At 47.0% G+C, this 26,294-nt stretch overlaps 1 protein-coding gene across 5 annotated transcripts in view; it reads right to left on the bottom strand.

Moving 5' to 3' along the window:
* Positions 1-26,294, bottom strand: part of PPP2R5C (protein phosphatase 2 regulatory subunit B'gamma) — a 136,293-nt gene that overhangs the window by 99,027 nt on the left and 10,972 nt on the right. For all 5 annotated transcript variants that reach the window (XM_043922707.1, XM_043922710.1, XM_043922708.1 and 2 more), the window contains exon 3: positions 20,417-20,579. In XM_043922707.1, coding sequence (XP_043778642.1) covers positions 20,417-20,579 — 163 coding nt within the window. The remainder of the gene's footprint in view (positions 1-20,416; positions 20,580-26,294) is intronic.

Here is a 26,294-nt window from a genome sequence, read left to right as displayed (position 1 = left end):
CTGTAATTTACTCGAAAAAATTGGGCAAACTCCGGGAGACAGTGAGGGACAGAGAGGCCTGGGGCACTGCACTCCATGGGGTCCCAAAGAGTCGGACATGACTCAGCGACTGAACGACAACAATAATCAGAAAAAAACTAAGACCTCAGAGTTCAAATGATTCAGTTTGCAAAAGAACTATAACTGTTATCAACTGTTGCCGTTCAGTTGCTCAGTTGTGTCCAACTCCTGGGGAGCCCATGGACTGCAGCACGCCCGGCTTCCCTGTCCTTCACCATCTCCCAGAGCTTGCTCGGACTCATGTCCATTGAATTGGTGATGCCATCTAACCATCTCGTCTTTGTATGAAAAAAAGTATTCATCTGTCAAATCAGCCATAATTTAAAAAATTATAATTAATACTGGTAAAGGCATGTTGTAACCTTGACAACAAATCTATAAATTGTTCTGATCCTTTTGGAAAATAAGGATTGGCAATAAAATTTGGCAATATGTAAAGATTCTTTAAGTAATTTAACTTCTGGGAGTCTATTCCAGAAATGTAGTAGCCATGAGTGAGCATCACGTTTTAAAAAAATAGTTATTTAAAAATTTGTGCTAAAGTACATCTCAGGTGGTGCGAGTGGTAAAGAACATACCTGCAATACGAGAGATGTAATGAGATACGGGTTTGATCTTGGGCTGGGAAGATCCCCTGGAGGAGGGCACAGCAACCCACCCCAGTCCTCTCCCCCGGAGAATCCCATGGACAGAGAAGCCTGGCGGGCTAGAGAAGCCTGGCTGGCTACAGTCCTAAGGGTCGCAAAGAGTGGGACCCGACTGAAGCAGCAGCATGCACACACACATAACGTGAAATTTACTGTCTTTACCATTTCAAAGAGTAACACTCTACGTGGCATAAGTACATTCCTAGCCTTGTGCGACCATCACCACCATCCACCCCCAGAACTGCGTTCATCTTGCAGGACAGGAGCTCTGTCCATACTGAGCACATCCAACCCCAGCCCCCTCCCCTCGGCCCCTGCACGTTCGGTCCCTGTGACTATGACGACTCTGGCTACCTGATATTTAATGTAAGTGGGATCATGCAGCTTTTGTCCTTTGGTGACTGGATTATTTCACTCAGTGTATGTAAGGTTCTGCTGTGTTGCATCATGTGCCAGAATTTCTCCACTTTTTAAGAATGGATAATACTCTATTGCAGGGATATACCACATTTTGTTCTATTGATCCCTTGATAGGCACAGGCCACGTGTGCATTTTGGCTGTTGTGAATAACGCTGCTATAATATGGATATACAAATATCTAAGTCTCTGCTTTCAACTCTTTTGGGTATATTCCCCAAAGCGAAAAATACGGTAATTCTGTTTTTCATTTTTTGAGGAACTGCCATGCTGGTCTTCCACATTGCTGTTGTTGCTCAGTCAGGCCCGACTTTTTGCGACCCCATGGACCGCAGCAGCCAGGCTTCCCTATCATTCACCATCTCCTGGAGCTTGCTCAAACTCATGTCTGTTGAGTCGGTGACGCCCTCCAACCATCTCATCCTCTGTCGCCCCCTTCTCTTCCTGCCCTCAATCTTTCCCAGCATCAGGGTCTTTTCCAGTGAGTCAGCTCTGCTGACATCAGGGGGCCAAAGTGGCAGGGTCATTTTACATTCCCACCAGCACTGCACAAGGGTTCCAGTTTCTCCACATCCTTACCAACACTGGCTATTCTCTGGTTTTCTGACAGCAGCCATCCTAGTGGGTGTTAAGTGGTATCTCACTGGTTTCAATGTGTGTTTTCCTAATGATGAGAGATAGTAATTATGTTTTCATGTGCTTATTGGCTATTTCTGTGTCTCCTCTGGAGAAATGTCTACTCAAGTTCTTTGCGCATTTTTACATTGGGTTGTTTTCTCATTGTTGAGTTGCAGGAGTTCTTTATAAGTTTTGGATATTAATCCCTTATCATATAGATGACTTTCAAATGCTTCTTCCCATTTCATGGGTTGCCTTTTCATTTTGCTGATTGTGTCTTTCGCTGCACAGTTTTAAATTCTGATGCAGTCCAATTTATCTACTTTTGCTTTCCTTGCCTGTGCTTTTGTGTTATATCTGAGAGATCATTGGTAAGTCTAATGTCATGAAACTTTTCCTCTATGTTTTCCTTTAAGGCAATATTAGGTCTTTGATCCACTCTGTTATATTTTTACACTTGGTATAAAATAAGGGTCCAGTTTCATTCTTTTGCATGTGGATATCCATTTTTTTCCAGCACCACTGTTGAAAAGACTGTCCTTTTCCCAGAGTGGTGGGAGCCTAGAAAACCAGGTGACGATACCTGTGACAGTTTATTTCTTGATCTCTTATACTCTGGGTGTATATGTCTTATTTTTTTTTTTAATATTTGTTTATTTGGTTGTGCCGGGTCTTAACTGCAGCACGTGACCTCTTAGCTGTGGAATGTGGGATCTAGCTCCCTGGCCAGGGATTGAACCCGGACCCCCTGCACTGGGAACACAGAGCGCTAACCACTGGACCACCAAAGCGGTCAGCACCGAACTGGTTTGACTACTGTAACTTTGCCCTAAGCTTTGAAATCAGGAAATGTAAGACCTCCAATTTTGTTCTTCTTTGTCAACATTGCTGTGGTTATCCAGGGTCCTTGGAGATTCCATGTGAATTTTAGAATGGATTTTTTTCTATGTCTGGGAAAAAACACTGTTAGGATTTTGATCGAGACTGCAATGGATCTGTGGATCTTTTGAGCAGTACTGAGGTTTTAACAATACTCAATCTTCCAATTCACGAACACACATCTTTTCCATTTACTGGGGTCTTCTTTAATGGCTTTCAGCATACAAGTCTTTCACCTCCTATGTTAATTCAAAGTATTTTTTTAATTTTGAGAGCATCACATTTTTTATTTATGATTCTAAAATACCAGAAACTACCTTAACATCAAAGGGATTATCCCACACAGTGAAATGTTTTTACACATTTACCAAAAGTACTTATGAATTTGTAAAGTAAAAATAAGTGAGCAAAGCACTATATAATTTTTCAGAAATAGTATGAACATAAAAAGAAACATTTTCAAAATATCAACGGTAATCACCGTGGAGTGTTATGGCTATGTGTCGTTCTTCTTTCTGAAACGTCTCTACATTGTTCAGTATTGCTAAAATAAGCACACAATATTTTCATTAAAACTAACAGCTAAAAAGAAAGACATATCGAGGTTTTTTTTAAGCTTTTTAAAAATTAGCTGATCAGTCTTATTGTCATCTCATTTACGTTTTGGCTGTGCCACGGTCCATGTGGAATCTTAGTTCCCCAACCGGGAATTGAACCTGCACCCCCCGCGCTGGATGCACAGAGTCATAACCACTGGGCCCCCAGGAAAGTCCCAGGACACACAGATGAACTGAGAGCAGGAGGACTCTCTTAGTGAACGCTGGTCCCTCAGGCACAGGCTAGGACAGAGAAGGGCCGTGGTGGGGACCTAGGAAATACGATGCAGATTTACTGTGCTGCATAAACGAGATCAAGTATGTAAGACACACACAAACGAAGAGTGGCCTAAAGCAGGCGGGACAAACTGAACCACAAACACGAGGATGCTGGCTGCTCGTCTCAGGGAACCCGTCACAGGCTACTTAAATTCTGACTGCACTCTGCACCGAACCCACAGGCTCACCTAGGCTTCCGAGTCCAGGCAGCCTCCAGCGCCCTCCTCTCGATGAAACAGGGACTCAGCCAGCGCCTGTGCCCGGGGAGAGGCCGCCCTCACCCTCCATAACCCCAGGCTGGTCCTTCTTGCCTCACCTGTCGGGGGTGGGGTGCGTCTGCGATCCCCCCACCTCCCTGGCTGTGTGGAGGCGCCGATGCCACCGATGGGGGGGGGCGGTCGCCGAGGAGGATGAAGCCGCCCCTGAGGCAGGATCCGCCACACGTGCTCAGCCATCCCGGGGAAGGGGCAGTGGGCACCGATGCGCTTGAAGAAGCAGGGTCTCGGCCCTGGGGCTCAGTGTGAGGGCAGAGGCGCCGATGGGATCCCTGTCTGGACTAGCCCCCTCCGGGAAGCCTTCCTCTCCCCATCCTGGGCCACTGGCTGTCTTCCGGCAGCCCCAGGACCGCCCCGAGCACACAGCAAGCACCCCAACACACTCACTGCACGGAGGCCCGAGTCAAGCTGTGACGCCCCATTCTGATCCTGCCAAACTCCCGCACCAGTCTTCCCAGCTTGTCCCCGGAGTGCAGAGCTAAGAGGGGTACACCCCTGACCACCTGGAGAAGGACAGGTTCCCCCACTGAGTGCAGAGCCCTTGCCCAGCGGCCCCCAACACCCTGTCGGGGCCCAGCCCCCATGCCCCCCACGGTGCCCTCCAGCCTGGCTTCTGGACGCTTTCCCTGCCCTGTGGAGGGCTTGAGCTGACTTTGAAGAAAGGCACCTTTCTGGGCTCCGTGCAGAGCTCCTTGCAGAACTGCCAAGTGGGCAGACAGACTATAGCTCTCAGTGCATCTGTCCTGCATGGAGGCAAACGTGGGCATCTGTACTGCACAGACATGGGAGGTTTGAATAGGATTTCCTCTTCATTCTCGGTTTCCTCCATCACTTTACGTGGGTCTTAATTTACAAAAGAACTGTCTGTAGTTACATCCCATTTGGGGGTAGCATTCCTGACTAAAATGTTCATGTTTTCATTTCTAAATTCAGCCAAAGGTTTTAATTTTCATCTCCCCAGGCAAATTTTATAGGCAAATTAAGTACGCTCATATTTTAGCGAAGAAGCTTTACAGTTTCTTTTATTAAAGGAGGACTGTCCTCTGAGCCGACGCTTAACTGGAAACGACATGAGCATGGGTGATGTATGTTTTGTTGGGTAGGAAATCTAACCCAAAAAAATTTGGCTTCGCTTACAGTTTAAAATAGCCTTTTTCCTTAGGCAGATCAAAGATACCTAGCATTCAGCTGTGTTCAAAGGTTGCCAGGGCACTTCTGCTTGCCAACAGCAAGGTCAAAGGGACGCTTGCTAGCTGCCCTGTTGATCTGAGTGAGTCCTGCAAGTGGTTTAAAGGGTGGACAAGCTTATCTCAGAAAAGGCCAGCGGGGGAGCGTGGGGCGGAAGAAGCAAAGAATCTGCCCGGAGGGCGCGGCTGGAGACCTCTGCTTCTTTGTGCTGTCCCCGCAGCGGGGCTGGAAAACCTTTAAAGCCAAAGAAGTCGTCACACCCCTTCCGTGTTCTGAGAAGATAGGAAATCCACGCGCGGTACCCAGAGCCGAGGTGACAAGCCAAGCGCGTTCAGGTCAACTGTTAGCAGGAAACCGTATTTCACGAGGAATAGTCCGAGGTGCAGGGAGCGCTGAGCCCCGGAGGGGGTCCAGCCCCACAACGGTTCCCAGAAAACTGCAGGATGCGGGGAGGCCCCCGGGCCCAGGGTGCTTTTCACTCCTTCAGAAACCTGTGTCTCAGGGATCCATGGCAGATACTAGACTGGGCACAGAACAGACACGCAAACTGCCCCTGCCTTCAGCCGACACGTCAGACAGGGCAGCGTGTGGCATGTTCTGCAACCCAAGGGTCCATCGTGATGAACAGATAAACGGTGCTCCATCCACAAAATGGACATCCCCAACTCAATGGACACGAGTCTCAGCAAGCTCCAGGAGATGGTGAAGGACAGGGGAACCTGGCATGCTGCATTCCAGGGGTTGCAAAGAGTCAGACACGACTTAGTGACTGAACAACAACAATCCACACAATGGAATGTTATTCAGCCTCGAAATTCAGGAATAAAATTCTGTATGAGTCCACTCATATGAGGTCCCTAGAAGAGTCAAAATCACAGAGACAGAAAGGAGAATGGTGGGTACCAGTGCCAGAGGCTTCCCAGGCGGCGCTAGTGGTAAAGAACCTGCCTGCCAGTGCAGGAGTTACAAGAGATGTGAGTTCGATCCCGGGGTCGGGAAGATCCCCTGGAGGAGAGCACGGCAACCCACTCCAGTATTCTGGCCTGGAGAATCCCGTGGACAGAGGACCATGGAGGGCTGCAGTCCATGGGGTCACAAAGAGTCGGATACGACTGAGCGACTTAGCCTGCAGGCAGGGGCTGGGGGCGGGGAAAGTGAAAGTTGTTCAGTCGTGTCCGACTCTTTGCCACACCATGGACCATACAGTCCATGGAATTCTCCAGGCCAGAACACTAGAGTGGGTAGGGAGAGGCAGTAACAGGCCCAGAGTCGTTGGGGGAGGAAGAGATGGTGGCGATGGGCACACTGCATGGATGCCACTGAACTGGACACTTATGGATGGTTAAATGATAAAATGTCATGCTGTGTATGTTTCACCACAATTTAAAAGATAAGGCAACATGGGGGGAGACAGGAAACACGGGGGGAGACAGAGCCAGTAGGGCACGGGGCTGCCCCTGGAGAAGGCAGAGCACAGGGAAACCCAGGCCTGGAGGGCCCGGGCAGGGGGTAAGAACACGCAAAGAACGTGTGTGTGTGTGTGCGTGTGCGTGTGTGAAAGATGCTGCGAGAAATCCAGGTGAGGTCTGCAGAAGGCCAGCGTAAACACTAAATGCGGGATTACCGCAGCCAGTTGCCACCAGTTCCCTGAGTTCTGCTGAGAAGGGGCTCACCGAGGATGACAGACAGAGGCTGAGAGCGACCCTGGGGTAAGAGCCACACCCGTGGCTGGAGGAGAGCGGGCAGGAGGGCGCCCCGGGGGCCAGGCCGCGCTCGGGGCTAGGCTCAGGCTGACGGGAGATGGGCCCGGGGCGCCTCTGCGACAGACGGGTGCAGGCCGGAGCGGGAGGGGGCTGCAGACGCCGTGTCTGGGTCTGTGGCCTCCCTGAGAGCCGGGACCACCTCTGCTCATCGTCACTGTCCTGACCGCCTCCCCGCGCTCCGACAGCCCAGGCGGTCAGCAAACATTTGCTGTGAGCTGGCGCCTGGCTCGCCGAGCTGTTTCCTCCCCTTACTGGCGGCATCGGGAGAAGACACAGCACCGAACACGTAGCAGAAACAAGACAGATGAAAGCTGAGTGTCTGAACCCAGGAGAATTAAGAGACTACCAGAAAAAGGACTCTGGTAGCTTCTCACTCCATTTTTATTCTTCAACTAATGAGCAAGGAGGGTATGTGTTCTTAGTCGTGTCCAACTCTTTGTGACCCCAAGAACTGCAGCCCACCAGGCTCCTCTCACCAAGGAAATTTCCAGGCAAGAATACTGGAGTGGGCTGCCATTTCCTACACCAGGGGGTCTTCCCGACCCAGGGACTGAACTCGCATCTTACATCTCCTACAATGGCAGGTGGATTCTTTACCAACGGTGCCACCTGGGAAGCACGAAAACGCCTCTAAATAGATGCTAATTCATTTTTCGGCAGTAAAAATGGTCACTTGTGCGGCAAGACGCTCACCTGCATGAAAAATACACCGCTTTGAATTTAGGCTTCAGCACTGCATTTTCACAAAATGGGGGCAAGACTCATTTGTAACTGCTATTCCAAAGTCAATTTCTAAAATCTTAGATAAGTTCTCCCAACAATCTGACAACTTCTTCCCCAAAAGGCCTAACACTTAGCGGTTCTAAATTTCTGTCCCATGGTCTCCGATGAATCGTTATTAAGCCCTAATTGTTTTGTTCAGTCATGTCCAACTCTTTGTGACCCCATGGACTGTAGCCTACGAGGCTCCTCCATCCATGGAATTTTCCAGGCAAGAGTACTGGAGTTTCGTTATATCGTTGATTTCTCCAGAGGTCTGTTTTTTCTAAAGCAAGGAGAATGGCCCCAGGAAACAAAATCCATGATTTATTAGTCACCTAAAAAATTCGGTCTCTTCATTTAACACTTCGACCTTCCAGACCAAAAACATTAAAAAAAAGGACTAATTCAGAGAAATCTTTGAATGAACAAGACCTGAAGGCTATATTCAGCCTCACTGTTACAAAAAACAAAGATAGGAAATACTATTTTCCACTTAACAAATGACTTCAGCATATAAATGGCCGGGGTATTAGAAAGGTGCAGTGGGACGGCCTCCTACACTCTGGAGGACGAGTTCGTGGGACCGCCTCTTGGAAGTATCTGTACAGGGTTCTTGAAGACGAGTGGCCTTTGATCAGTACTTCCGCTCCTTGATTCCAGCTCAAGGAGAGGTTCAAAGGTGTGAACGACAAAAGATTTACATTAAAGCACGGTTTACAACAGCTGAAAACCAGGGGAATATAAACAGTATAATTAATAAATGCTTCTATTTCCATTAAAGTCAGGAACAAGACAAATATGCTTGCTCACACCACCAACACATTAACATCTTACTGGACTTTTCGGTCAACTCAGGAGAAAGACACTAGCAGTATAAGAACTGGAAACATAGAGGTGAGATTACTTTTACATGCAGCTCTAATGAATAGCTGGGACATCAAAAAGAGTCAGCTGAAAAACTCCTGCAAACAATAAGACAATTCAGTAAGGAAGCAGGATGTGAAAGCAAAAAGGTACAGAGGTCACCAGCCTCCACAGAAATAGTTACCAGCTGTTTGGGAGCCATCGGAAAAGGGGACCCCACTTACAATAGCAGCAACAATGGACTATCTGGGCACGCACTAAGAAATGTGCAAAACCCTACAGGAGGGAAACTTAAAGACACCCCTCAAGGGAATGACAGTGGCCTTAAACGAACAGAAAGATACTACACTCTCAGATGAGGGGATTCAAACATCCTCAAGATGCCAATCCTCTCTAGACATTTTTAAAATTTAATGGAATCACAACAAATACATCAGCAGCTTTTTTTTTTTTTTTTTTGGCAATGAAATGAACCAATTCAAAGTTCCTATTGTTTGCAATAACATCATTACTGTTGTGAGTAATTTTAGTATGATACAGCAATAGAATGATATTAGAAATCAAGATTTTCAGTGTAAGGTAGAGATACAACTATGAAAATTCAAGAAACATGTGAAAACACCATAATGTTATAAAAGCACAGCTAAAATACACATATATATATTCTAGAATATATGTCCGTATTCTAGCTCCCTCCATCGAAAGTGCCTAAAGGCAACAGCAGGCCAGTAGCAATGAATACTCCCTAGTGCCCTAATTTTGGTCTCTAATATTATTCCCCACTGAAAGGAATCATGGCTCTTTGAAAAATGGCTAATTCCAAGTCTGGGGGGACGGGGGACATCTTACTGTGCCAGAAACCAGGAGACAAAAAGGACACCACGCCAAAAAATACACAGCAGCTCTCCCAAATATCAGACAATGGTTAAGACTATGCACCTGCACGTAAGAAGGGATATGGTTTTAGTAGATTAAAACACACTGACATCAAGGAAACACATAATGGTATTCACGAAAGAAAAAGCAAAAAGACCTTTCGTTTCCACCATTTGAGGGAAAACTGGTAACTCAAAGGCAAAGATTTAAGCTTCTCCTCACTTTCCAGTAGGAGCTACATGTCAGGATAACCAAATAGGCCCCTTTGGTAAGAAATGGCTCTGCTTTTAGAAAGATGCCAGACTAAACGCTGAAATCTCCAGTGCAACTGTTGACTTAGACAAGGATTATCAAGTGGTGTTTAAGGCACTGGCATGTGGTTGATGGGGAAGAGGCACTGCAGGGTGCCAAAATACACCTTGCAGATGATCACGAGCACTTCTGAACTGCAGGGGAAACGCCGGGAACCGGAGAGATGGGGCGTGTCACCACCTCCTACGGCACAGGGACAAAATGTGGCCTCCCATCTTCACAGCACACACAGCATGCTTCTCGCCCAACAGGGAAGCTGTCTCCGGAGTTACACAGCATCACTTCTGATACAGTCTGTCCCAAGAAAGGTTTCCGCTTTCAGGAACGACCGGGAATCAGGGGGATATTTCACAAGGCAATCTCCTTGGCTAATGTAGCAAGTCATACAATTTGTTGTGGTTTATGGCACTCCCAGACTAGTAGTGACCCCAGGCGTTGTGCAGAAGCAAAAACAAATCCCTGCTGAAGAAGATACCTTCATCCTAGGTTTTAGTTTATTTCAAATGTTTGAGTACAATGACCAGCACACACCAAAGAACAATCAGGAACATAAGGAAGGAAGACAGCATGAGCAACACGTGACAAGGACTTCAGATGCCGGTATTATCTGACACAGCCTACCAAGCAGCTGTGCTGACTAAACGACATGACGTCTGCAAGAAAATAGGAAAATATTTAAAAAATCACACAGCAGATTAGAAATAGAACTTCCATAAATGAAAAAAGTATACCTGAAACCCCAAAATTTGTGACTGTATTTTATGTTTCATTTATTTTCACTATATTTTATGAAAGTATTAGATGGGTTAAAAACTAAAAAGGAAACTGGTCCTTCACCATGGGTGACATGAAACTCTAATCAAGAACATAGCACCATTTCACAAAAAGGCTGAAAAATACAGATGAGGAGCAAAGAAAGATAGTAAATGAAAGATTCCAATATCTGTTTCATTAGAGCCAAAGTTGGACAGGGAGAGAAACAATATAGAGATAACAACTGAAGAAACAATGGTATATTTCCTCAGTTGTGCGGGAACTTTCCACACAACTGAGGAAATATAACAATCCAAGATTCAAAGTGAATTGCAAAAAAAGACAGATAAAAAAGAAGTCCATACTTGGACACCTGGTAGTGCAATCACTGAAAAAAAAAATCAATTTAAAAAAAACATTTTGTACCACCAACTGACTTCGTTGGTGGTACAGTGGGTAAGAAGCCAACTGCCAGCCAGAGGACACAGGTTCGATCCCTGGTCCGGGTAGCATCTATGCCACGGGCAACTGAAGGCTGTGCATCACAACTCCTGAGCCCCTGCCTTAGAGCCAGTGCTCCGCAACAAGAGAGGCCACCACAACGAGAAACCCCCACACGGCAACTGGAGGAAAGCCCACGGAGCAAGGAAGACCCAGCAGAGTCAAAAATAAACAAACAGTGGTAATAAAAAAACCCAACCATGTCTTGGTCAAAAATCAGAAAAGTGGCCAGAAATCATAAACAACGCTTTCCAAAAGAATGAATTTGGCTTCTCAATGCTAATGGGAGTCAAAAGGCAATGAAATACTTGTCTTCAATGTACTGAAGGAACATAACAGTCCACAATTAGATACTCAGTGATAAACAAAGTGTTTGCTGCCAGCAGATCCTCACTAAAGAAAATTCTAAATGATGCATTCAAACAAGAATTTGACCTCACATAGAAAGTCTGAGATGCAAAAAGGAATGAAGACTAAAAAGATGAAGTAGACAGACCTAAGCGTTTATCAACAGAACAAAACAGTAATGATGTTGTGGAGGACTTAAAATGCTTGGAATTCAGATATCCCAATAACGGAGAAGTCCAAAGAGATGGCAGTAGCAGCCTACCTCTTCTGAGGCATAACTGACATATTATATTAGTTTCAGGTATACAACAAGTTGTTCAGTTGCAAAGTCATGTCCAACTCTTTGCAACCCCAAGGACTGCAGCACGCCAGGCTGCCCTGTCCTTCACTATCTCCTGGAGTTTGCTCAAATTCATATCTATTGAGTCGGTGATGCCATCCAGCCATCTCATCCTCTGCCACCCCCTTCTCCTCCTGCCCTCAATTTTTCCCAGCATCAGGGTCTTTTCCAATGAGTTGGCTCTTTGCATTAGTATCTACTGCAAAATGATCACCACAATGAGTCTAGTTAACAGTTAACATCCCTCACCAGACATAGCTACAGAATATTTTACTTCTTGTGATGGGAACTTTGAAGATGTCATCTCTTAGCAACTTTCAAATAGTCACCACAGTATTATTAACTATAGTCACTGTGCTGTATATTACATTCCCCACAACTTCTTTATTTTAACTGGAAGTTTGTACCATTTGAGTTCCTTCACCCATTTCACCTACGGCTCTACACCCCACCTCTGGCAACCATTTTTTAAATTAAACTTTAAGGATTAGGTTTATAGAAAAACTGAATGTACAGAGTTCCCATACCTCTCCCCTAGTTTCTTCTATTACTAACACCTTGCAGTAATGTGATAAATTTCTTACAACTGAAGAGCCAACACTCATACATTAGTACTAACGAAAGACCACAGTAAGGATTCACCTTGTGTTGTACATTCTATGGGTTTTGACAGATGTAAAAAGCCATGTATTCACCACATACAGAGTAGTTCACTGCCCTAAAAATCTCTTGTGCTCTGTCTGTTCATCCCCCTGTTCTCCCAACTACTGATCTTTTCACTGTCTCCCTAGTTTTGCCTTATCCAGAACGTCATATAGTAAGAATCGTACTGGATGCAGCCTTTTCAGACTGGCTCTTTTCACTTAGCGCTCTGCACTGAAGCTTCCTCCCTGACTTTTCATGGCCTGGCAGCTCATTCCTTTGTACTGCTGAGTAACATGCATTATCTGGATGGACCACGGTTCGTTTATCCACTCACCTACTGAAGGGTATCTTGGTTGCTTCCAAGTTTTGGATATTATGAAAAAAGGGTGGCACAGCTTTTTTAAGCACCCCAAATTCTTGCATAAAAGTATACAGTGCAACTAAGATGGCCAAACAAATGCCCGTGGCCAACATCAACAACAAAATTAGGTGAAAATGTGTCCCCCAAAGACACGTGAGCACATGGGTTAGACCACCAGCAGCCACAGGCGGGTGTGCTCTCGGTGTCTGGGGGAAGACGTCAGACAGAAGCACAGCTGAGAGCTCTGAAACAACCAAAGAGCCGGGTGCACCCCCTTGAGAACAGCGGCTGAAGGCAGGAGGGGTCTGTACACCCCACAACGGGGGAGGGCAAGGAGTCCACAGCCGGGACTGGAGGCGGCCCCGGGAGCCCTCGACATTCAGCAGCTGCAGCCTCCTACCAGAACTAGGTCACACTCGGGACAGACTGCTGGGGACAGGATCCAGAGTGGACAGCAGAGAGGGAGGAGAGGAGCTGGGGAAAGCGGGTCCGGTATCCGCAGAAGAGACCAAATCGGGGCGCTCAGGAGGTAAGGCACCACATTTTTGAAAATTCCATAAAAAAATAACTGGATCTAGAGCTCCAGAGCCCCAGCTTCGCTTTATCTTCACACGTGCTCAAGCACCAGGTGGGATCAAAGTCAAGTCCCACATGGAGTTCTTACAAGGAAAAAGCGAAAGGGGACTGAACGACACCTACGCAGCAGTAAAAGCTTGACGGGGAGACATCCCACGAAGACGTGAAGAACTGCAGCCTAGCATTTCAAGACGAGACAAAAGACACTACAGGAATCACATGATGTGTCAAAGGACTGCATGAATATTAATAGGAAAGCTCAGAGGTGGGTAATAACTCTGCAAAGAACTAAAAGAAAAAAATCATTTCAGAAATGAAGATTCACTGAAGAGAATATGAGAGCAAATAAACACAACATAAAATGCCTCGCAGGTAATAGCACATAAAAAAGAGGGAAAAAAATTAAAAAAGAAATGATAAAAACCCAGAGGGAGACAACAATAGAAAAAACAGGCAAAGAAGATTCGGTGTTTGTACAACAGGAGTCTCCAGAGGAGTAAATGAAAGCAAGGGACGAAAACAGATCCTCAAAATAATAATAATCCAAGAAAAGTAGACTTGGTGATAACACTGTGAAAGAATGTGGCACATATGTGGGAAAGTCAACCCAAAATGATATATTCTGAAATCACTGGACTTTAAAGAAAAGGAAAAGAAAAAAACTGTTTAGGCATCAAAGCAAACAGACCAAATAACCTGTAAGAGAAAGAAAATTAAACTGACATCAGAGTCGGACGGACAGTGGTGCTTTATTGCAGAAGGAAATGGAGAACATCCTTAACATACACATGAAGAGAAAACGTGAACCGGGGACGTTCTACCCAGACCCTCTCTGAAGTCTGAGCCAGAGGCTCCTAGAGAGGACGCCGCACAGCCAAGGACCGAGAAGCAGCGCAGAGATGGCCGTGACCTCAGCTGTGCGAGAGGGGGAGGGAGGCAGTGAAAAGATGCAAAAATTTTAACCTTTCAGTCATCGTACTGGTCACAACGTTGGTATTATTTGTCTGAAAATACACTCTGTATAATGTGGGATAAAAAGAAAGTTGCTCAGTTGTGTCCGACTTTACGACCCCATGGACTATGAAGTCCATGGAATTCTCCAGACCAGAATACTGGAGTGGGTAGCCTCTCCCTTCTCCAGGGGTTGAACCCAGGTCTTCCGCATTGCAGGTGGATTCTTTACCAGCCGAGCCCAGGGAAGCCCAGGAGCACTGGAGTGGGTAGCCTATCTTTTCTCCAGCGGATCTTCCTGACCCAGAAATCGAACCAGGGTCTCCTGCATTACAGGCGGATTCTTCACCAGCTGAGCTATCAGGGAAGCCCAATGTATAAATAAATAAATAAAGTGAGTGAGTGAATAATTATCTGATAATTAAGTTCTATTTATTATCTCTGATGTCCCTGAGAACCAGAAATCTCCATGTGACTAAAAGGAGGTATAAGACAGAAGTTAAATAAATGCCTGAACTTGAATGGAGAGTATCAGCAGGAACTCCTGATGTGCTATATCCTGAAAAAAACGTTATTTTCTAGTTGGGTCTACTGAAAAGTCCTGTAAACGGTGACCATTCCAATAGCAACGAGAATGCTGCACTCAGACTGTGGTCTAGAAATACCATCCCCCACTAAAAGAAAGCAGGGACTTCTTGGACAATGGCTGATTCTAAAACTTGTATGGAAATGAAAAGAGCCAAAGCAATTCTGAAAAAAAGCTGAAGGACTTAGACTACTCTATACCAAGACCTGCTAGGGTGTATTAGCGCTGCCCGGACACAGCCCAGGCAAGTCCGTGGAACAAAACAGGGCCCGGGAATGGGTCTGCACAGCGATGGAACTTCATTCCCAACAAAGACAACACCGCAGTGAGTGAAGGGAGGGGGACCTTTCCAACAAAGGTACTGTGCCAGGAAGCCACACGGGAAAAAGGAACTGTGATCTCTAACATCACAGCAGGCACAAAACTTAATTCAATGTGGACTGTACAGCTCAAGGTGAAAGGGTAAAGAAAGTTTTAGGAAAAAATGACGTAAGACAACATTTTCATTACTTGGTAGAAAGCAAAGATTTATTAAACAGGCCAAAGTATTGTTAAAGTGCTAATGTCTTTGAGAGTGAAAACTCAAGATATACAGTAGAAGAAAATGTTCAGTTTTCATATCTACAAGGACCTACATCTGAACTCCAACAAATCTCTATGTTTTTTTAAAAAAAATCTTAACAATCCAATGAGAAACAAAGGCCCAGAGACTTAAACCTGCACTTCACAAAAAAATATATCTGAGCAGATGATAAACCTACAAAGAGATGCTTACCTTCATTCATCATCAGCTGGCTTTGAAACCAGCTCACCAGGATGGCTAAAATGAAAGACAAACTACAGTGGAACGAGGTATTTACAACACGTATACAGCCAACAGGAGAGAGTTCATATCCAGAATAAAGAACTCTTCAAAAAAATTAAGAAAAATGTCAGGCAGTCCAATGGGAAAGGACCAATAAACATTTGTAAGGGCACCTGGCCTCATGATAGAAATGAAAACTAAACCAACAGTGAGCATCTATAATGAGATCCTGTTGGCCTGCGGTAAAGTAGGCATACAGATTGATATGATAAAATTGAGAGTCCAGCCAGAAATTAATTTTTACATTTATGGTCAATTGGTTTTTGATAAGGATACCAAGGCAACTGGGCTTCCCAGGCGGTGCTAGTGGTAAAGAATCTGCCTGCCAGTGCAGGAGCATAAGAGACTTGGGTTCAATTCCTGGTGGGGAAGATCCCCTGGAGGAGAGCATGGCAACCCACTCCAGTATTACTGCCTGGAGAATCCCATGGACAGAGGAGCCTGGCGGGCTACAGTCCATGGGGTCACGAAGAGTCGGACACGACTGAGTGACAGCATGCACGCACGCACCTTAGCATGCCGCCCTAGTGGCAGAAAGCAAAGAGGAAGTAAAGAGCCTCCTGAGGAGGGGAAAAGAAGAGAGTCGAAAAGCTGGCTTAAAACTCAACATTCAAAAAACTAAGATCATGGCATCTGGTCCCATCACTTCATGGCAAATAGACTGGGAAAAAGTGGAAACAGTGGCATATTTTATTTTCTTGAGTTCCCAAATCACTGTGGACAGTGACTGCAGCCATGAAATTAAAAGACGCTTGCTTTCTTCTTGGGAGAAAAGCTATCACAAACCTAGACAGTGTATTAAAAAACAGTCATCACTTTCCTGACTAAGGTTCATTTAATCAAAGCTATGGTTTTTCCAGTAGTCATGTAGGGATATGAGAGTTGGACCATAAAGAAAGTTGAGTGCTGAAGAATTGATGCTTTCAAATTGTGGTGCTACAAAAGACTCTTAAGGGTCCCTTGGACAGCAAGGTGATCAAACCAGTCAATTCTAAAGGAAATCAACCCTGAATATTCATTGGAAGGACTGATGCCAAAGCTCTAATACTTTGGCCACCTGATGTGAAGAGCTGACTCACTGGAAAAGACCCTGATGCTGGGGAAGACTGAGGGCAGGAGGAGAAGGGGATGACAGAGGATGAGATGGTTGGATGGCATCACCGACTCATTGGACATAAGTTTGAGCAAATTCCGGGACATAGTGAAGGACAGGGAACCCTGGTGTGAGTCCACGGGGTCACAAAGAGTCAGACATGACTTAGCGACTGAACAACAAAGAGGCAGAAAGCAAATCAGAGGTTGCCTGGAGCTGGGGACAGGAGTGGGCGCTGATGGCAAATGAGCACAAGGGAATTTTTTTGAGGGGTGATGGAAATATTCTGAAACTATGACTACATTGTGGCAATGGCTGCACAACTCGACATGTTAATTAATATAATACACATTTCCAATTATAATTAGTGAATTCTATAGTATGTAAGTTATGCCTCAATAAAACTTTTAAAAAGGCTATGATTTTAGAAAAAAGAGAGAAAAATCTATGGGCAGAGCTAAAATTATATTCAGAGGAACACATGGCTGTAAGTTAAGTGAACTCTGTATATAATAACTGAGGAAAAAAAAATAAAACGAAAACGGGATAATTAAAAGTGGGAATGAAGTATATTGAAAAGGAAATAATCAGAAGAATAAATGAACTCATAAGGAGACAGCACCAGCACAGAGGTAGAAGAAATTAAAAGATTCACTAAAGAACACAATGTGTGAGTTAACACATGACCTGGCCTAACCTGACCTCACAAGGGAGGAATCTGCAGATTTGTCCCTGAGCAAAGCACTAGGCCCAGCTGAGTTCTACCGCAACCTTTCACCCTATGCCATGGGCTGTAAGATGCATCTGTTATTCCATGTTTGGTCTCTGCTAAAATCAGGTGGCATCTTACAATCTCTGAGAGAGATGGCGTGAGAGAGCAGTATACAGTTCTCTAGTCTGTATTCAGGACAGAGCACGAAGGGCCAGGACTCACACTTTGGATCTGATACGACACAGCGGTGCAGAAAGGGGAGAAAAGCTAGCCCACCTTCACGCAGTCAACACGGAAGCAGAGAGTAAGGAAAGCTAAACTGAACGTGGCGCGCAGAGAAGTTACACTGCGACCGTACTGAGGTTTATCTCAGTAATGCAAGGACAGTTCAAGACCAGAAAATTCATCAACACAACAGTTATTAAATTAACATCTTAAGGAGAAAAACCATACGGCATCTGATAAAATTCAGCGGCGGTGCTAGAACGTGACCCGCCAGCCACGGCGATACCGAAACAGCGATGCTAAATGGGGACCGTGGAGCGGCAACACGCTGCGTCAGCGTGATTTACCAGAAACCAAGGGCTGTTTTCACAGGAAACGAGGAAATGCTGGCGCCGTTCACCCAAGTGGGAGACAACAGGGAGGCATGCTGTCACCTCTAACATCTGTGTTACTGGTCCCGGCTGAAGGCTTAATAACACTAAAGTCACCAGTGTTTGTTACAAATATGGGAAGAGAAAAATACCTAATTACAAATGACAGGACTATATATACGGATGCTAACAAAAATATTACTAAGGTTAATAAGAAAATTTGGTGACAGAATAAGAAAACATTAAAAAACCAACAGCTTCTCACTAGATTAATAAGAACGAATTAGAAGCATAAATGGAAAAAATACAACACAAGAGTGACAAAACCTAGAAGGCACTTAGGAGGAAATTTAATGCAAGGGTAAAGGATCCCAAGAAAAATCATAAAACCTTATAAAAAGTCAGAAAACAAGAGCTGAAAAAGGGAGGCAGCGTACCACTGTCCTAGATGGGGAGAGTATCATAAAAATAGAATTCCCCCAGTAATTATATCTTTAATGTAATTCCAGTCAATTCCTATTTTTTTCTGAACCAGACGAAAGTTGCTCTGACATGCTTGCAGAGGCACTCATGCTTTAGGACAGCCAGGAAAGATGCACCAAACGAGACCAGTGAGGGGCCCGAATTGGCCAGGGTGAGATTCGGGCTACGTGGGTGTATCTTTCCTTCTGGGCGCAGGAAAGGAAGGGGTCGGCCTGGCAGGGCACAGCCTCGAGCGCAGGGGCCAACCTCCAGCCGGGACAGGCCCGGGGGACAGCACCCGCGCCTGGAGGCTCAGCCACAGCGGTGGGAAGCCTGTCCACCCCCGACAGCTGCGGACTCTGGGAGGGCCTCTGCAGGGCCTGGGAGCAGGGACAGTGGGCGGCCCTTCACTCACTCACAGGGGGTCCCCCCTGGTGGGGGAGGCGCTGGCCCCAGCACAGCAGGCCCTGGGGTTTTGCTGGATGGGGCACCCCCGGAACCTAGAGCAGGGCTGGTGTGGGCGTGTTCTACACCGTATCTGGTGAGTGACTGAACAGCACCGGAAAGGCATGGACTATTGGGGAGGGAAGACTCCTCCAAAAGGACTTACTGGGCACGTTATCTACTACACAGCTAAACCAAATATAAGCCCGATACAAGCTCTGCAAAACGCAGTGAGAGGAGAGCCTGGATTCCTAGCAAGTGAAGGGTCAGAAGTACATCCATGGATCCATAGTCCTTCCCTCCATCCACCATTCCACCCCGCTCCCCCCACCCACCCTCCCCCACACACTCCTCTCTCTCTCCAGTCACCCTCTCTCTCTCCCCTGACCCTCTCTCCCCGACCATCCACCACCCCCCTCCATCCACCCCCTCTCTCTCTATCCACCCCTCCTTTCCTCCATCCATTCCTCCTCATCCACACTCCATCCACCCCCTCTCTCTCTATCCACCCCTCCATTCCTCCATCCATTCTTCCTTATCCACCCTCCATCCACCCCCTCTCTCTCTATCCACCCCTCCTTTCCTCCATCCATTCCTCCTCATCCACCCTCCATCCACCCCCTCTCTCTCTATCCACCCCTCCTTTCCTCCATCCATTCTTCCTCATCCACCCTCCATCTGCCCCCTTTCTCTCTATCCACCCCTCCTTTCCTCCATCCATTCTTCCTCATCCACCCTCTCTCCATCCACCCTCTCCCCCTCAAACATCTATACTGAGCTCTGGCTCTCTGCCCTGCTATGTGGAAGGCACGGGAATACACCTGTAAAGATGACAAGCTTCCTGCTCCAAGTTCATACACAATGAAAATTAACCACAGAAGACCCACTGTTAGGAATTTAAGGTATGAAAAATGTTTGATGCTTTATTACACTAGTCTTATATGTTAGCAAACATAAAGCTCTTCTGAGCTTCATATTTGACTTTGGGGTCTTACCTTGCTTCCCCAATAAGATTTTATGTACTTCGACCTCAAAATCTCCTAGAGAAACACTTTTAGGGACTGAATACCCCCCAGACGGAAAGCAGTGGCTGGGCTGGGTTTGGGGAGAAACTTGAAGCAAAGAGCACTGTTCCCTGACTAACCTCAAGCAGGAAACCCTGGGTAGAGGTAATCCCCAAGTGACCCATAAGGAGAAAGTCCATAAAAGACTATTATAGTCCTCACTTCTCCAGCACCAGAACAACGAAGAGGTTCTACTATAGTTTTTATAATTACTCTACTTGCAATAACTCCTTTCTGGATTTCCAGAGTTCTAAGACAAATGAAAGAGGAGAATCACTTAAAACTGGCTAGCTTAATTACAATTAACATGAAAAGATTTAAGTCTTTCCTCTGTGTGTGTTAAGTATTTTACACCCGTAATGTACTCACGATTACATTTTCATCGTAAATAGCTCTGGAATTTGAACTATTAGTTGGTTAAGTTAGTGGCATTCAACCTGAAAAAACTCAATGAAGAAGAAAAAATAACCCTACAGAATTTAAACACAGCAAAAGTGTAAGAAGATAGCAAACCATCAAAATGTTGCTCCTTACCCCAAGTGGGCAAACTTTAACTTTCAAAAGATGAATAATAAAAATTACCTTTTAAAGATGGTAGTTTTTGAAGTTCTCTATTATTGCTGGCGCTAAACCTGGAAGAATTTTGCCGTTTGTCTTTCTTCACTATGGGCTGAGGGGCTGGCACTTTTATTTTAGTAGATACTGCAGACGGCGTAGCAATAAGGCTGTTTTTCCTGCTGGGAATCTGTTTCCAAAATGAAGACAAAAACAAATAAGTATGTCACACAGTTGTAGTTTATAGCACAATTAGAAAGGGAAAAATACACATAAAAAAGGCAAGTTTTGCTCTGGGATAGTCTCTTTCACGCTACTAGAAAACAACTCAATCGCTTACAAGCCGCTGGAGTCTGCGGTTACATCCCAACCCAGCGAGGCTCTATTTCCAGAGATTTCACAGATAGACCTAATTCCCTGCATCTTCTTTTGAACTTCTGACTATAGGGCTGAGGTATACATAGGTTGATGACAGTGACCCTGGAAAAATGCTCATATCCTAATTTCTGGAATCTATGAAAATGTTTCCTCATTCATGGACAAAAGGGACTTTTGCCCACTCTTAGGTATACAGCCAAATGAACTGAAAAAGTGGTGCTGGAACAAAACCTTGTACACCAGTATTCACAGAAGCACTATTCACAACAACCAAAGACAGGGAAACCCATGTGTCTGTCACATGATAACACACAACATGGTATATCCACACAACGGAGTATTACTCAGTCATGAAAAGGACTGATGTACAGAGACAAGCTGCAAAATAGATGGACCTTGAAAACACCACGCACAATGAAAGAAGCCAGTCACAAAAGGCCATATATTGTGTGAACCCATTTGTATGAAGCAACCAGAATAGGAAAATCCACGAGAGATGGCCGGGGAGTGGTTGTCAGGGCCTAGCAGTGGGGGAAGTGAAAAGTGAAGGCTCGATGCTTAGAGGGCTTCCTTCTTGGGGTGAGGACAGTGTCTGGAGATAGACAGCGGTGACAGTTGCACAACACGGTGAATGTAGGAAATGTCACTCAGGGTGCATTTCGTGCTGTGTATCTTTTACCACGTATGAAAAAGGGTGTCATCTGCTCCTTTTCAGCTCGGTTACGGGACCTCCTGCCCCACAGTCGGCCCACCGTCCCAGGCAGAACCAGGAGCTTCCTCGTCCTGTGCCCCCCCCCACTGACCTCTAAACGGGGCCTGGCACTGGGACGGGGGTCTCCCCTCCGAAAGAAGACTGGCGGCTCTCGGACTTCTGAACCATGAACACCAGCTTGTGTCAAGGGCAGTGCCAGCCACGCTCAAGGGAGGAGCCGGAGTGGAACAGAGCGAGGCACAGCACAGCCGCTAACCCAGCGCTCCCAGAGCGCCTTCGTCCTTCCGGACGGACGCTCACAGCAGCCCAGGAGTCGCCGGCGAGCCCTTCCAAGGCTGCTCTGGGCGCTCCTGTCGGCTCAACAGCCACTGACGGACAACAGGGTGCTTCCCCAGTCTAGGTGTTCACACGCAAAACGAAAACTCAATCGTCCATCTGGCAATTACAAGAAATTCTTCTAAAGAAGAATGATACCGTTTAAGCTACTTGACTTGGGTAAGATCTAAGCAGACTAACTTCTTCCTTTCTTTGTCACTCCGGGAAAGGAGGTAATGGGTAGTTTCGTTTTTATGTATTGACCCAGTGAGGTGAGAGGTGCTCCAAGACTGACTTCAGCCTTGTTTATTTTTGGATCAGTGGTGGAAAATGATCATTATTATTAATATTTGGAGACGCTGCATGGCCTGCGGGATCTTAGTTCCTACACTAGGGATGGGACCTGCACCTCCTGCCGTGGAAGCAAGGAGTTCTAACCACTGGGCAGCCAGGGAAGTCCTGATGGGAAATTTATCAAACTCCGAATTATTTATCAAAAGAGCTGCCCTTTTCCTTCCACTGGACGTTGCTGCAAGTCAGCAGGCTCCAGAAGTTCTGAAGTGAGGGTGCAGACCCCCACCCCCATGTCAGAGGCAGCTGCATTTCTAGGTGGCATGTGGGGGCCTCGGGATGACCTGAGCCTCAAAGTGAAGCCCCGTCAGTGAAGTGGGTGCCGGGCCCACTCTTCTCAGCTCAGGGCCTCTTTACAGGAGGGCTGTGTGGACTCTGGAGGGGTGGGCGTCTATCACTGCTGGGTGTCGGGACCCTCGAGGCCTTGGCAGTGGGGTCTTGGAGGGCTGGGAGGGGCAGTCTGTCGGGCGCCCCTTGCCCAGCCCCTGCACCCCCAGGAAGGGCACAGCAAGAGGCGTGTCTGCGGGGGCACAAGACCGCCCTTCCCAGGTCTTGCAAGCAGCCCAGGCTGCACCTCGGAAGCTGGAGGGGCTTCCTCACCCTCAGGAAAAGTGGTCCCCAGCAGTTTCTAACGTGGGGTGCACCAAGCCCGAAGGTCTCTGGACCCAGCAGTACGCCCAAACCCCCAACTTCCTGTGCAGCCAGGCAACTGCACCCCCATAAAATCAGAGTGGAAAAAAATGCGGACAGCAGATATATGGGTATTTGTCAGCTTCTCAGTATTCTGAGCTATTTCATTAAAACAACAAAACAGACAACTGGATTTGTGATAAAGCCTCATTCCTAGATGTTTTCCCATATAAGGGATCACTACTAAACAAGCACCTCTTTCCTGCCATTTAAACACTGCAATTTGAAAAATTCACAATTAGCTGAAAGACATTTATTGCTCATTTCAACAGGGCCAAATCACTGGCCTCTCAACGGCTTCTAGGTGGGGAGTGGGGTAAAAAACAAAGGCATATCTCTTTCACAGAGCACAATCACCACAGGTTTCAGAGCAGAGCCCGGAAACTCACAAGGCAGCATCAGTGCCCAGCCTCTCACCAAAGGGTTTCTCTTAAGTACTGGATCTGGAGTCCACTAAGCCAGGGGTCAGTGAGTTATGGCCCATGGGCCAAATCTGGCCCCCTACCTGTTTTTGCAAATAAACACAACCACACCCATTTATTCACCTACTGTCCATGGCTGCTCACTTGCTACATACAACGGCAGAAATGAGTAGTTGCCAACAACCCATGGCTGAGGGTGAGAAAAAAGGAAGAACAGAAGAGCGTTTCCTGATCGAGGTCAGGCCTGCGCTCACACTTAATGGTGTAAGTCTTAAACAAGTGATGATGAAGGCAAGGAAAGTTACAACCTCCAATCACAAGATCTGCACGAGGAGTCGCTGATGCGTCTGAGGACAAGACAGCGTTCCCTAGATGTCTCGAGAGTAGAAAGCAGACGGAGGGGTGGGGCCAATGAAGCGAGACCCGGGCAACCTCGCTCTGGAAGCCACCCAGCGGGTGAGGCTGGCGGGAGAAGGCAGGTGACCTGCTTCCACAGAGCCCCCAGACTCAGAAGTCCTGGGCACAGTGTGCGCAGGAGTTAAGTTTGGGGCTGAAGGGGCTTCCCTGGAGGTCCAGTGGTTAACTGTGCGTCCAACGCAGGGAGCACAGGCTCAATCCCTGGCCGGGGGTGACTAAGATCCCACATGCCGCGCAGCACGGCCAAAAAAAAAAAAAAAAATACTTTAAAAGAAGAGATATGGGGCTGAAAAGGAGATTACTTTTTGGTCTGAACACTGACTGTCCACAGCCACTAAACTATGTCTGCGTGACACTGGAGAACCAGCTGTCTGTGAGAGAAGAAAGGCGTTCTCCGAAGAAACCAGACTGTCCAGGAGAAAACGAAGGCTGCGAGGGCAGGAGCCGGCCCCGCAGGGCACAGCTGTCTGCATTCTGCCCTTCAGGGGTCAGAAGCCACAAGAGCCAGCTCTCAGCTCAGGCCTGTAAAGCCAGTGGTCAGCTGACAAGCCCACCCAACTGCAGCGCCCACGGCTAGCCGGGCCCGGCCTCACCCTCCCAAGTGCGGACGAGGAACCCTGGCATCTGAGGGGCTGGGTCTTCAACCTGCAACGTGCCTCCCTGTTCCCATTCTCGCCCCTCTGGTTCCCACCCAGCAGGTGCAGAGGTCTTTGGAAACACTTAGGTCGGATCATCTCACGTCCCTGCTCACCCCGTTGTCATCCTTAGAATAAGAATCCAAGATGCCGCAGACGAGCCTGAGATCCTGCCGGGCTTGGCCTGTGCTTCATCTCTCCAACTCCTCCTCGACGCGCCTCGCTTCTCTCCAGCCTGCCTGGCCTTCTTTCTGGTGGACACACCATGCTCCCTCCTGCCTGGGCCTTTGTACCAGCTGCTTCCTCTGGCTGGAACACCCTCTCCCAGATCTCTGCATCTCTGGCTCCTTCTCTACCCTCAGGTCTCACCTTTGCCCTCGTCTCCCTGGGGAGACGGTCCCTGACCACCTGCAGGAGCTTCCTGGCTTCCAGCACAGGGGGGCCAGAGGTGGTCCTGCCCACCAGGGGTGTCTGCAAATGGGACACATGTGGATTTGGTGTCACGAGGACCAGCGGGAGCTGCTGGTGTCCGGAGCCCTGGGACCGCGGCTCTGCCCAGCGTGAGGCGGTCCCACACCAGTGCGACCAGTGCCCCTTAGATGCAAGAGTGTACACGGCACTCACCAGGAGCAAAGTGCACGCGTGCAGGGGCCCTGCTGGGTCCTGCGCCGAATCCCCAGCACCGCGATGGTGCTCAGCGCACAGCGGGGCCTCAGAACGTGCCTGCCGGGTGACTGGGCGCATCTACTGAAGCCTGCAACGTAAGACACGATGGCCACTCGGCTGGCCAGGTGGGGCGGCGGACTTTCCACCAGAGAACCACAGCCCAGCTTGTCGGTAACCTTGCGGGTAGGCTGCGGTGTGGTCAATGCTGCTGTGACTTACTTGAAGCCTGGACTGGCTACCCTTGGGTGCTATGCCAAGGTTGAGCTGGTTCCTCCACCTCCTGCTGAGATCCCTACAGCTATTCAGAGCTTGAAAGACACTGTCTATAGTGCTCAGACTGGCAGCTTCAGACAGTGCAGTTAAGGAAGCTCTGTTGGATGGCTTAGTGGCCAACGAGGTGTGAGTGTGGTTTTACGTTGGGGAGATTAGGGGCAAGCGTGGCATCACGGGCTGTGATGTCTGAAGACCAATTTTTCACATGTGATTACATATGCTTTATTATATGACTGTTTAAACTATCACACAATTGTGCTCATTTCATATGCTAGCAAGGTGATGCTCAAAATTCTTCAAGCTAGGCTTCAACAGTATGTGAACTGAGAACTTCCAGATGTACAAGCTGGATTTAGATAAGGCAGAGGAGCCAGAGCTCAAACTGCCAACATCCACTGGATCACAGAAGAAGCAAGAGAATTACAGAAAAACATCTGCTTCATTGACTATGCTAAAGCCTTTGACTGTGTGGCTCACAACAAATTGTAGAAAATTCTTAAAGAGATGGGAATACCAGACCACCTTACCTGTCTCCTGAGAAACCTGCATGCAGGTTAAGAAACAACAGTTGGAACCGGATATGGAACAATGGACTGGTTCTAAATTGGGAAAGGAATACGTCAAGGCTGTATATTGTTACCCTACTTATTTAACTTATATGCAGACTACATCATGCGAAATGCTGGGCTGGATGAAGCACAAGCTGGAATCCAGACTGACAGGAGAAATACCAACAACCTCAGATATGCAAATGATACTCTAATGGCAGAAAGTGAAGAGGAACTAAAGAGCCTCATGATGAAGGTTAAAGAGAGTAAAAAAGCTGGCATAAAACTCAACATTGAAAAAACTAAGATCATGGCATCCGGTCCCATCATTTCATGGCAAATAGATGGGGAAACAATGGAAACAGTGAGAGACTATTTTCTTGGGCTCCGAAATCACTGCAGATGGTAACTGCAGCCATGAAATTAAAAGATGTTTGCTCCTTGGAAGAAAAGCTATGACAAACCTAGACAGCATATTAAAAAGCAGAGACATCACTT

Source organism: Cervus elaphus, chromosome 13 (assembly GCF_910594005.1).
Source record: "Cervus elaphus chromosome 13, mCerEla1.1, whole genome shotgun sequence".
Classification (NCBI taxonomy): domain Eukaryota; kingdom Metazoa; phylum Chordata; class Mammalia; order Artiodactyla; family Cervidae; genus Cervus; species Cervus elaphus.
The sequence above is the reverse complement of the archived record's forward strand: the minus strand, read 5'-3'. Positions and strand labels throughout refer to the sequence as shown.